Source organism: Trachurus japonicus, chromosome 15, assembly GCF_045865225.1.
Source record: "Trachurus japonicus isolate A0001 chromosome 15, Traja_1.0".
In the NCBI taxonomy this organism is placed as follows: domain Eukaryota; kingdom Metazoa; phylum Chordata; class Actinopteri; order Carangiformes; family Carangidae; genus Trachurus; species Trachurus japonicus.
In genome coordinates, this window is record NC_140921.1 from 21,845,471 (window position 1) to 21,858,940 (window position 13,470).

Here is a 13,470-nt window from a genome sequence, read left to right on the forward strand (position 1 = left end):
TTATAAACACATAGGACAGGCGGTGGGGGGAGGGGAGGACAAAGGCTGCGACAAGACCATGTGCAACGGCAATTGGACTTGAAAAGACATATTGCAATTACCTCGTTTATATATATATATATATTTCATAAGCAGTGTTGCACCTGATTCTTCTCACCGCTGCTCCATTTATCTGACGAGAGCGTTGTGAAGATCACCGCGCATCACATGGCTTCACAGTCGCGTCACATGTGCTACTTTGCGTTTAAAGTTCATGTATTCACACCACATGTAATTATATGGTAAAATGGACTGCACTTATATAGCGCCTTTGTAGTCCAGCATCCACTCAGAGCTGCTTCGCCACGTCCGTCTCATTCGCCAGCGTTCAAAAAACACCAACGGCATCCGAGGCGGGGGTTCGGCGTCTTGCTCAAGGACACTTCAGCGGGAGCAGGGGATCAAACCGGGAACCAGAACGATTACCGGACGGGCCGCTCCTGCCTCCTGAGCCACGACGCCCACCTTAAGCAATTATATGGTAGACGGCGCTGCGGCTGGAGAAGTAATCATTTCACCTTAAGCTTACATAAACCCAAGAAGTTATGCTTGTTATTAATTAGAGGCTCTTGGAAACTCCACTTGAAATGGTTAGACAATGTTAGCATCCCTCTCCTCCAATGGCTAAGCTCTGCAATGTGCAGCAAGAACATTATGAGTGAATGAGAGTGAATGATTAGCAAGTATAATTTGGGTTTGTTTCTCTGCTGAAGGTGCTAAGGTGTTCATTGTCCCATAATACATGTCACAACCTGAATTACTGCTACCAATCATTTACACCGTCTGTCAAGCAGTGCTCCAAGTCTCTCTCTCTCTCTCACACACACACACACACACACACACACACATACACAGACAGCCCACGTTTCTGCTCAGAGCAAACAGCTAAATGTCGTCTCCTCTGCTTCTAAATGCTTAAACATGTCAGTGTTTAGATGTCATACACATCAGCGCTGTGTTTTTTTCCTCTCTCTCCCCCCACTGTAACACATTTTGAACACATGGCTGCATTTTCTTTTATACAAACTTGCACCGTCAATAGAAACCAGTGACAAACGTTGGACCTCCTCTTCCTTTTTCTTTTTTTTTCAACCCTCACATTCTGCGTATTACTTCCACGTTTTGCATCCAGCTTGTGCTTTTTTGTCGCAGCTGGAGTTGGAGCTTTCAGTCCTCGGGCTGATGAGACCAAAACCACTTTTCTTTTAGTATTTATGCTGAGCATCCAGTCAAAATGTTCTTAGCCACAACCCGGGACATCGCAGCAGCTTTTTTTTTTTCCAGCAGGAAGAGCAGAGACACCCACCAGCTTCCCCCCAAAATGCGTATGCACACATAACTGGAGACACACACACTCACACACACATCCCCCCACAGAAAATATTGTTTGTGAATATTAGTCATGTTAAAACCAACTTCAAGCGTCTGTTAGGCGGCTGGCGGCGGGGTATTATGACAGCACTGACCAGAGAATTGGCTCAGCTCGGCATCGATGCCACAAATAACTTGAGTGTTGTATGAAAAGCTAATGAGAGCTGGCGTGAGAGTTTGGTCAGCGTTCATGAGGACGCTGCACGAGGCTGAGCAGGAACTCAGAGTGTCAAGAAATCCCTGCTGGTGTGTAATGGACGTTGTCTCTTGTAAATGTACAACTTAATTGTCAATCTCATGTTTGTACAAAATAGAAATGATTTAAACCGCTGGTCACTTATAAATACGTGTGTATCTGTTATTATTTTTAAATAGTTCCATTCGGCTCACAGGCTACTTCTCCTTTTTTATCATGCTTTTTAAAATATGTCCTGTCAACACATATTCACATTATCCCCAGAGTTATTCATCCTATGTTGATTATTATTATTATTATTTCACAATCTAATGAAATGTATGATTTAAGGGGGATGAAAACAGCAGAGTAGCACAACTTATTGATATATACATATACATATATACATACAGTGTTGCCCATAAAGTTAGAATGAAATATTTTTAAACCTCTTCTCATGAAATTGTGATATTCTTGATAGATAAAGTTATTATCTTCTCAAAACTTTATTGATAAGTCTCTTCCAAACATGTCACTGTGAACATAAAACCACTATTACCTTGTGTATTCAGGCTTAAACAGAATCATTCCAACTTTATAGGCAACTGTGTATGTTATTATTATTATACAGGTGTTGCACTGCTTTTTATTAGCTCTCTTGTTGAGTTTTGTTTTATTTTGAAGGCCCATCTGGTACCTTAGGCTAATACTTTGTTTCTGTTATCATACTGTTTGTCATCGGTCCATACAGGACGTCCCTATTAAACTAAACATTCAGATGAACATGTGCAGACAGTCCACTGCTGCTTTACATATGTTCACTGTTTTTATTGGGGCAAAGACTGCAGGTTGATGTCACCTGTCAGTAACTTGTAGTTAATTACACACAAACATTCATGTTCCGAATAGTTTTAAAACAAGAACTAATTGAATGTTTGGGTCACATCATTTAAACTAATGCAAGCAACATGTCGTTCTAATAATACGTTTAGTGGGAAAAAACCCATTCCAAGAACAAAATAATGAGGATACACACACTGATCAGCCATGACATGAAACAGGTGATTGGTTTTCATGTTGTGACTGATCTGTGTGTTTTTCTTTTTTGACTGAAGCTGTGGAAAATAATTGAAAATACAAATTAAGTTTCAAATTAAATGCCTAATGATTCAGAATGAACAACAGGCCATGGACGTACACCAGTCGGCCGCAACAATGGAACAATAAAAGCCGTTTTAATGTGGTGGCTGATCGCCGTACATGAGGCTATAAATACGTATTATTCACTCATGTGGGGTTTGTTTTACTTTAATGCTTCAATTTTTCATCACCAATCTATTTTAAAGCTCTTAATGAAAAATCCAAAGATGTAAAATTGCATTTGAAATGTGTGTCACAAGCAGAGTCGACTCACATGTTGAAACAGAATAAGGAAAAGTGATGCACCATCCATTATCCCAGCGCACACAGGCTGCTGTCCAACACGTCCACCGCCACTATTTTATGCCGCCTCTCTTTTCTTTTCCAGACTCTAAGCACTCCACTGCTGTCAGGCTCAGCCAACAGAAACCTGATAGTTGATGTTTTTTGGGGGGCAGATTTTTTTTTTCTCTTTTTTCTCCCTCCCAGCGACCAAGAGGGGGAGACATAGTGAAAAGTTCAGTACGGGTGCAGAGCAGGGACAAGAAGAACAGGTGCCCACAGTTTCACCTGTCTGCTCAATAACCCAAACAGCAGCGGCCATGGTATGGTATTCCAGTGGAGCTGCGTAATCGCCGACACATTTGCAGCAGGAACGGCAGAAGGGGAAAAAAGTGGAGCGAGGCCCGATCTGTAGACGGGGGGAGTTCAGTTCATTGGACACTAAACATGAACAGGAGAATTAGTTCGACACAAGAGCAGAGCAGCTTCACCGACGAGCAGCAGGTTGTTTAAGATCTGCTGTTATTGTGAACCAGTACCACGTCCAGATAGACCATATCAGTGCTGATGATGTGGGAGGGGACTCGCAGGTCAAGAGACACAAAATAGTTCAGCAGGCACATGTGATATATTTAGTGAGGCCATTGTTTGTTTTATTTAGGGAGCGAATTGAGGATTTTCCAAACTGCGGGGCCCCTGAGGTATTTTATCAGGTGTACAGTCCACCATATGTTACACATTAGTGCACTGAGGGGAATGCTGGTTGCAGATACAACCTATAAAAAAAAAAAGTTTGCAGTTTTGGACCTTCAGAGCAGCAGAGGACAGGGGGGTCGACAGTTGCTCTTTTCAGAGCTTGGTGGATATGTGGGAAACACTTATATGCAAATGAAACTGCATCACATTACAGCCCAAATTCCCCCTCTATCAGTAAAGAAAATAAACCGTAGGAATCCACGGCATCTGGGCGAGAGAGCGCGTGCAGGAACATCGGCGCGTTGAAAATAGATGTTTACTGCTAAAAGCCAATGGAAATGATAAGTGGGAAAACAGCTAATAATAAAGGGCTGCAAACTTTTCCTCCTGAACTGAGCCGTGCCTGTGCAGGAGCGGTCACGGCCTCGCAGCGGGCCGGGGCGGCGGGGCGGGGGGGGCTGGGTTCAGGCAGATGCTGGAGGTGTCTGCGGACTGTGTGTGTGTGTGTGTGTGTGCACGGCATTGTGGGATGGAGGCCAGAGGAGAAGCCTGACAGAGGGAGAAAGAGGCGTCTGTGCAGGTGGAAAGAAGTTGGGGTTTCACTGTTTTCTGAGTCGCCCGCCTCACTATGAATATTCCAGCGTGAGACGGCCATTTGTCATTTTGTCGGCCTGTGACATCTGTGTGTGTGTGTGTGTGTGTGTGTGTGTGTGTGGTGACCTCGGTGACCTCGGCGATCAACAGCTAATGAAGCACCCAGAGCCTACTGAGTGGAGCTGCATGGGTCTGTCAGAGAGCAGCTTGTAATGTGGCTCTTGGCTTCGCTCATCTATTAACAATCACATTTTGGTGCCAGGCTTGTTTGTATGTGTGTGTGTGTGTGTGTGTGTGTGTGTTTGTATGTGTTTGTATGTGTGTGTGTTTGTGTGTTACTCTGCTCTAAATTCATTAATAGTGATGGGGAATTTTAAAAAAGGACAGTTGCAATGGCAAAATAAAGTATTACACATAAATGTAACTTCACATTTTACTGCAGCGATTTGTCATTAAACTCATCATTCTAGTTAATATATTGCCTATAATCTATTGCCCGGTCCAATTCAGTTACGAGTTAAACGCAGACGATTGGAGTCATTGAACGCAGCAGGCCCGACGAGGAGACGATTGTCTGTGTGCGTAATCCTACACTTAAACGCACCATGCTCTTTAAAACCATCTGAATCAGAAATTGATTCTTATCCGCAAACAACAAAACGAACGAGCCATTATAATAAGTGTCCTGGCGCGTGCGCAGTGGAGGAAGTCAGTTAGTGCTGACTGGACCCGATGGTAAATATAAAAATCGCTGCATTTGGAGAAAAAAAAAACCATAACATAATCATGAGCGCGCATCGCTGCAGCACACGCCTCCTCCCTCGTTATCAATAATAAAGAGAGAAACTGAATCCGAGGCTCGGATGTTTAATTTATTATTATGTAAGCTATTTGAAGGCTGATTGTATGGTAATTGCTCATTAGTCTTGTATATTTATCGCTGCACCTTATGTCAAGGCCAAGGGAGCTGTGTAGGCTCCGGTCTCCCGTTTCAGGGATCGGTTTCAGGGGGGCGGGCTTGTGGAGCAGGACAGATCAGGTGTGTGTCGGGGGGTCCGGCCCACAGGTGGCCGCCCACAGACAGACAGGTAGAGAGAGATGAGGCCTCGGACAAACCAGCCTAAGCCCCCTTTTCAGGAGCCACTTCTCCCGATCAATTATTGACTTTGAGGGCTAATGCGGAGCCTGTCTTCCGCCTGCTCCCTCCCTCAGCCTGCTCACATTAGTGGTGTCAGCGGACCTAATTATACCTACTAATTGCAGATTAGAGGTTTTGGGTCAGTGGGGTCACTTGATAGGACCGACTACTCTTTTCAATGACGGATAATCATTTCAGTTGCAGGCTAAATGTTTAATGCAGCGCGGCTTCCGTCCAAAAAAGAAAAAAAAAATGTTAAAAACCGGCTCGGTCGTGAAAATTGAAGGGAAAAATAATCGTGTTTATTAATCAAAAAAAAAGAACTGTCGTGATGCATCATGCAGAGTTTGGACGGAGAGAGCTGAAGTTTAGATAAGAGGGTCAGCAAAGGTCCTCCACAGCTGGCCCTGAACGCACCACAGGAGCGACTGGAGGAAGGATCTGATATATGAGGGCCCACTTCACATCATAACACACACATACACACACACACACACGCTGTTTGAATTCTGTCCAAACCAATTATATTCATGTGACCTTAGTCTCAAATTGCGCCTGATCGTCCTTTAATAGGATGTGAAGAGACGAGCGCGCGGGATTTTTAAGACGCAAAGAATTAATGTAAATATCACAGCAGGCACGCGCAGTGTCATTTATTTCATTATTAGCCTACTATTATTATTTATTTATTATTATTTCGATTATTTAGAACCGTCCTAATTTTGATAAGTTCTAAATCAAATAAATTACACCTATCTGCAATTCTTATTAGCATTATAATAATCATTATTTAAAATATAGCGACATCAGTGTGCTTCCATTTGAAATTGTTTGCAGTAGTTTAATATTCAGTACTTTAATATCCAGTCTTTATGACACCGGTCTTTTACATTTCTATATTAGATTTTTTTCTTTTTTCTTTTGTATCTTAATCTGTGCGCAAAAACAATATTTCATATAATTTCTTCCAATAAGCAGTGACCGTCCATGGTTTTAAAGAGGAGTCTGTCCAGGTTGAAATCAAACGCGTGTGAATGCATCAGACTGTGCAGGCTCTAATGAGAAGCCCGTCCTGTCTCCTGTGTGTCCATACAGGCGCACAGAGGGGGGGAGAATGCGCCAAATTTGTTTGCGGCGGATCAAGGCTCACCGCCTCCACTGCACTTTCTTTATCTTAATTCCAACTTGAAAAGATATAATTATCTAGTTTGAACAGGACTGCTATCAAATCCTTCTTTATAGGCAGGGAAGGGAAAAGCTCGAGTGGATTGTGAAGCTCTGAGCCGCTCGGTGTTGCCCGAGATAGGAGTAATGAAGTTGTGGAGTCCGGAGATACAAAGGGCATTAACCTCATTAGCATGAAACCTTTTCTTCTAACTATTGTGGGACCCTTTCAGTCCTCTAATCCCCCCTATTTCAAAGCTGGGTTTGTAATAAAGCTTTTAGGTTTTTTTTTTTTTTTTTTCAAAGCTAATGGTATTCTCTAAAGATTTTTATTGCTGTTATAATCTATGGGCCGATTAAGAATTCCCTATATGCCCCCTCCCTAAACCTAAAGCACAAAAACAGCTCTCTCTCTCTCTTTTTTTTTTTTACTTTATGAAACAATTAAACAAACACGTGCACCTTGCACCAGAAAACACTCAAGTTGTGTTTGTCGTGGCGTGCAGCAGGAAAAAAAAGGGAAAAAGACAAAAATCATAATCCAGTTTAAATTTGTCTGATTTAAAACTGAGCTGCATTGTTTTTTTTGCTGTTGGTTTGTTTGTTTGTGCGTAAATAGAGAAGCACTTCCTGCTGCACAGAGCATGTTAGTGCAGCGTGGAGCTCCTACAGCTCCTACAGCTCCTACAGCTCCTCTGCCTCAGCCCTGCAGCAGCAGCAGCAGCAGCAGCAGTGATGGAGCCTACAAGACAAGATTTTAAACAAAGATCCCATTTTGCGGCGCACTGCAACCTTCCCTTATCGCGTCGTGAGGGGTAGTCAGATTGTACTAAATTATGTCCAACCAAGCCCCCCCCTCCCCTCCGGATCCGTGGATTAAGAGATTAAAGTGGACCACTGGGCAATGCACACCCCCCCTCCTCCTCCTCCTCCTCTCACACACCCCATCCCACCCCACCCCATATTACTCGCATGATAATTGCCCAAACTGATTTGCACCTTCACAAAAGCTCGCAGAGAGTCTTTGTAGCCGGAGCGGAGCAGAGGCTGCAGCCGCCGTCCACTCCACTCCACTGGGACACGGAGGACAGGACAGACAGGACAGCGCTGCCTGTGTCCAGTGTCTGAGACATTAGTGGAGGCCTCATCCCTCCCTGTGTAATCACAAGTCTATACTTTTACTGCGCGCAACATATTGATAAAACTTTATTGACAAAATATTGACAATTACATACTTCTTGGAAGTATACTTTGTGTTAAAATTGTAGCAAACTTAACACAAACACAAAAATTATTTACATTCTGTAAAAGAGGGTTTTTTAACAGAAACATTAACTTTTAGCATTTCTGTACATGGAATACGCTCAGTGCTTGAAGTTTTTTTTTTTTTTCTTTTTGTTGGTTTTTATTTTTTATCAATTCTTGATTTTTAGTCCTTCGTGGCAACTTTGAGTGGAGGGTCAGGTCCTGACAGAGGCTGCGTGGGGCCACAGCGACACATTGTAAAGCTTTAGGTTAGAGGAATGTCCTGATGCCTTCGCTTTAACTCCTGTACCTGTCTGTGGTCTGATTTCACTTTTTTTTAGAAAGAGGAAATTTTTTTTTTCTTCAATCGAAATTCACTTTTTGTTTCTCTTTTCTTTAAAAAACACTAGAACGCAGCACCGCTACTTCATATGTTTTCACAATCACTTTTACACGAGAATCATTAATTAAAGACTGCACACTTTGTAAAAAGGAAGAAGCACGACATCTCTCAGTTTTGAAAATAGAGTTAAAAACAAAATTGAATTTTTTTTTCTTGGTTTGAGGAAAAAAAAAAAAAAACTTGTCAAATTAAAACAACTACCAGGAAAAAACTATACCATGCAATTCAAGTTTTACAAAAAAGCTGTTTGGTGTTTTGGTATCTGTTGTGGAAATGTTTTTTTTTTTTTTCATTTAAAAGAAAAAAAAAACTTCTGTGCAAACGTCCAATATGGATTGGAGAGAAAAAGAATAGGTTGGTGGTGGGGGGGTTGTAGTGGTGGTCGGTTGGTGCAGGTAGATGGACTGAGACACTGTCAGTCACATTTCCCCGGGTCGTTTGGATTGACAGACCCGCTGGTGACAGCAGGGCCACCGGGCGGGTTTCTCTCACCCTCAGCTGCCGATCTCCGGAGATCTGAAATGTGACATTGGCTTTTTACCCTCTCATTGTCTCTACACGGCTCCTTTATCCATGTCCTCCTTCACACAGACGCTCATATAGTCTCTGTTGTTGTTGCTGTTGTTTTTAATCGTCCGAGGTGACATCGATTTCCTCCGGACTCGACTGTTTAGTCGCCAGTCTCCACCGGTTTATGTGATGCGATCCTTTCTTCTTCTGCTGAGACTCCGAGCCCTCCTCCTCCAACTTCTGCCGCTTGAACTTCGTCCTCCGGTTCTGAAACCACACTTTTACCTGCAGGAGGGGGGGAAAGGAAGAAAAGAAAAGAAAAGAAAAGAAAAGAAAAAAAGAAACTGGATCAGTGTCACCAGATAAAACGGGATTGGCCAGTGCGTAAAAGGCGCACATTGTTTGGAGAGCAGGGCTGAACACAGGCTGCAGCGGTGCAGAGGAAATAAAAAGAGACAGTGTGACCTGCAGTTGATCATCACAGAGCAAACAAATATCAATCAAACTATAATCAATAGCATTCTCGGGAAGAAAAACATAAATACACATATTTAATTAATGCAATTATGACTGTTACTCCAATAGCCTGTATAATATTAACTTATGGCAGAAACGGTGAACTCAGCTCACGAGGTCAGTTTGGTTGTTTAAAAATAAAACGGTGCAGTGGTAACCCATGGCATCCCATAATATGCTTTTTAAAAAATTTAAAAAACGAAACAAACTGAAGGCAAAGAGCCAGAATTAACTAAAACACGTTTTATTTACACTCCCACAAACACGTGATCGTGGAGGAACTTTTGTCGCCTCACATAAAGTAGGTCAGAGGATTTTTATTTTTTTATTTTTTTAAATATTATTATTTATAAAAAATCACAATAGCAGCAGCTATTTGTGCCCGCGTGCACGTGTTTAAATGGAATAAATGGATGTAATCCATGTGACATATTGAACATCTATTTTCACGCGCTGTCTCCTGAATGGACTCCGGCTCCGTGGGGAGTTAACAACATCTTAAATCGATAAATTGTCTTGCTGGTGCTTTTGTCGCCCTTCAGCCTCTTTAACCGTGAACTGGGAGGCCGAGGTGCGTTTAATCAGCCACAAGCGGGTTAATTGAAGGAGGTGACGCTTCATTTCTCCCTTCAGCTCCTCCAAAAGGCCCCGGCGACCTGAAGCAGCCGCGGCGGACAAAAGGCAGCGGGGGCTGACGGGCTGACGGGCTGCGGCAGCATCTTAAATATGGCAGGAGGATCCACTGAACCCGCCTCGCTCTTTTGTATCGTCTCTCCCATAAAATGGTTAACTGGTTAATTTGCCCTCCATTTTGAAAGGCAACATTCTCCCCCCAAAACAAAGTAATTCAACCCCTCCTGAAATGAGGTTAGGCCTGCACAATGCCGGTGGAGCGGCTCCAGCACAAAGCCTCCGTCCTCGTCTGACAACACGCATCCACAGAGCTGCTGTGGACTAACTAGTGTGTGCGTGCGCGTGTGTGATTATTTTTTAAATGATGGTTTTTCACACGACGCAGCTCCTCTTTGTTTTCCTGCGTCACTATCCGAGCGGCCGCGGGTTAAACGGCTCCTGACGCACGGTGCCACGTCCAGGGAGAAAACTACTACACCGCATGTATATACACATATAGGCCTGTGTGTGTGTGAGAGAGAGTGTGTGTGTGTGTTTATGTCTGCAATCCACTGCACCAGCCATGATGTGAGAAATACATTTTTATGATGGCAATAAAAAATAACACTGAAAAGTCCAAGTTGGCCTGAACATCACACAACAGCCTGAGAAGCAGCAGTGGAATTAAAAAAACATAACAATCAAATAATGAAAATGTGAGCAGAGCTGCTGCTGCTGCTGCTGCTGCTGCGTTCAGGGGAAATAAGGAGAAGCAGCGTTTCTTACCTGAGTTTCTGTGAGGCTAAGGCTGTGGGCGAGCTGTTTTCTCTCTGCTCCCACCACGTAATGGTTTTTCTCAAACGCGTGTTCAAGCCGCAGGAGTTGCGAAGGTGAAAATGCTGTCCGGATTCTTTTGGGCTTTCTGGCCAGCGCGTTGTGCAAAAGGAAACTCTCTGGACTCGTTTCATTTCCTGGAGACGAGCACAAAACGAGGGTCTGTCAGGATCTCCTGTCTCTCTCTTCATTCTTTTATATAAATCAACATTTCCACAACAAACAGCAAACAGCAGGCCTGCGCACTGCCATCACACCCTGGGACTGTCTGAGGACCAGACTGTAAATAAAGGGAGGGGGGGTGAGGGGTGGGGGGGGTCATCTGTCTATATTTCACTTATTGATTATGGTAGATTTCTGCTTCTAACATTAGTGCAGTGCAGGCAGCGCGTTAAGGAGAGAAAACAAAGCAGAGGTTTAATCCTGGGCCTAATTCAATTAGCTCCAAACAACAGGCTTTGTAAACAAAATGACAGGTAAAATCCAGACAGCATCAGGAGCTTCAATAAACAACAGCTGGATACTAAAAGAAAAATTAATTTACAACACACTCCTGTAAAATGTCATGAATAAACTTCAATTTATCAGAAAAAAACAAACAAATAATAATTAAGAAATACAACAAAATGAGCAAATAAGGCATAAAATAATCTAGTAATTTTCTAAGGGTCCAAACAGCTCGAATGACGAGTCCGTTCAATTAATACAATTAAAATGAGCCCAGATGTGAATTAACAATAGAACCGTCCACCTCACTTCATTCTCTCTTTAAAATAAAAATGTGTCTGTACAGTCAACAAATTAAACTGATGAGCAGCAAAAATACATTATTTTCATTTTTATGCATAAACATGTCTGATTGTCACTGGTCTATTTTTTTAATTTTTTTTTTTTTTTTAGCTCAGACACAACAGACTCTCAGAGAACAGCCCTGTCTTTCCTCTGTATTATTCTACTGTTTTATAAATGTCAGAGTTAAAGCAGTTCTCCTGTCTGAGTGAAATAATCCCTGAAATCAGTGTGTTTCGGCCTGAGTCGCTGCTGCTGCTGCTGCTGCTGCTGCTTCACACAGTTTTAATTGCAGCAGCTCTGAGCTGATGGACACAGACACAGTCTGCCTCCACTCTGCTGCCGCTCCGTGCGTAAAAGTGAACCAAGCACTCCGATCGCTTACCTTGAAATCTGTGTCCCAAGTACCTATATCTGTGTAATAACCAGGGGTAGAAAGTGGAGGGGTCCCTTTGCTGGCTGGCGAAAAGAGGGTGCGGACTGTGTGAGGAGGAAAGCGGGTGAGCGGCCAGCGCGTGCGGCGGGGCCACCGAATGCACCGGGACGGCGGAGTTCTGCTGATGAGAGACCGCCTCGGCGAACACCAAGTCCGGGTTAGAGTAGACGCCCCTGCCGCCGGAGTGAAAGCCGTTGAGGAAGGGGTTCATCTGGCCGGAGTTTGCATAGCTGAGAGCCGCTGGCCGGATGGGCTCCTCGGAGCGGGACGCCGGTATAGGATTATCCTTCGCCACTAAAGACTCTATAGTAAAACACCTCTTGGGTGTAGGTTGAAACATGGTCTGATAGTCCAGATTCCCCAGTTTAAGTTAAAGTCGTCGTGGGCGCTCTCGCTCAAAAAATACTCCACACCCAAGAAAGAGCGAAAGTTTGTACGCAGTAAATAAGTTGGGAAAAAAGGCGGCAGCGCCGAGAAAGGCCAAATAAAAAGTGGTCGGCTACTCCCAGACTAATCCATGGATGTGATCGTTTTCCTCGCCAGGTTCGTGCAGGCAGATTTGTTAGTTCATGAGCCTAATTAGCGCTGCAGTCCCATAAACAGCTTCCTCTGAAAGCTGTAATGGCATGGTGATTGGTCGCTGCCGCTGCTGCTCGCCTTAAGGTGGAGAAGGGGAAGACGCTTAAAAAGTGCGTCAATGGGAAGCAGGGGCGCGGAGAGGCGGACTCGAACGCGCAACACGGAACGGATTCGTCCAGAGAGGAGCCCCCCGCGCGCGCGCGTACACACGTACACACACAGATAGGCTACACACATACACACACGTGTACACACACACACACACACACACTCACGCGCACATATCTCCAGGACATTTAACAGACTGAAGCAGTATAGGCTAGAAAAGCTCAAGGTAGCTGCTTATTTGTATTTAAGGCCTATGACAGGTTCAAACTGATTTATACACACATATATACACATACTTATATTTAGATATTTACATTTATATAGGCTATATATAGTGTGTGTGTGTGTGTGTGTGTGTTGGTACCAGCAAGTGATTATTTTTAATGATGCACAACAATGTTGCGCAAACACCAGCTCAGCTCCATTAAAGTGTGTGTGCAGCTCTCTCGGGCCTGGTTCGGTTCTGCTCCGGCTGCTTCTCTCTCTGGATTTCTGTGGGAGGAAAAAAAAAGCTCCTTGTTTCGTTTTGTGCTCGGCTTCATTCGTCTGCAGCTTCTATCGAGTGGTTCAAGTTAAACAGTGATGGATGAGATGTCTGGGAGACACCAGAGACACAAACAAGCTTGAGCAACAACAAAAAGAAAGAAAAAGATTTAGAGCTTTGACGCAGCGTGAGGACTGACAGAGTCTCCAGAACTCCCTGACACCTCCGGCCGCTGTGTGTCACACCTGTCCGCGGCTAAACGCTCAGGTGTGCCGCCGGAGCCGCCTGTCAGCCCCCCGCTCTGTGTGTGTGGATCGGTGAGTGGGAGCAGCTGCAGCCGTGGCCGCTCACCGTG

At 44.0% G+C, this 13,470-nt stretch overlaps 1 protein-coding gene across 1 annotated transcript; it reads right to left on the reverse strand.

Annotated features, from left to right (window-relative positions):
* Nucleotides 1–7,789: 7,789 nt before the first annotated feature.
* On the reverse strand, nt 7,790–12,604 carry emx2 (empty spiracles homeobox 2). The gene is made up of 3 exons (XM_085800488.1): nt 11,894–12,604; nt 10,672–10,856; nt 7,790–9,042 (listed from the first exon to the last, which is right to left on the reverse strand). Exons 1-3 carry the CDS (start codon nt 12,282–12,284, stop codon nt 8,875–8,877), a joined length of 744 nt encoding a protein of 247 aa, XP_085656614.1. The 5' UTR covers nt 12,285–12,604; the 3' UTR covers nt 7,790–8,874.
* Nucleotides 12,605–13,470: the final 866 nt, after the last annotated feature.

Coding starts and splice junctions, on each gene's coding strand:
- emx2 (XM_085800488.1), bottom strand. CDS start 12,284: ATGTTTCAACCTACACCCAAGAGGTGTTTTACTATAGAGTCTTTAGTG. Junction 10,857..11,893: donor CTTGGGACACAGATTTCAAG/GTAAGCGATCGG, acceptor GCTCGTCTCCAG/GAAATGAAACGAGTCCAGAG. Junction 9,043..10,671: donor TTAGCCTCACAGAAACTCAG/GTAAGAAACGCT, acceptor CCCCTCCTGCAG/GTAAAAGTGTGGTTTCAGAA.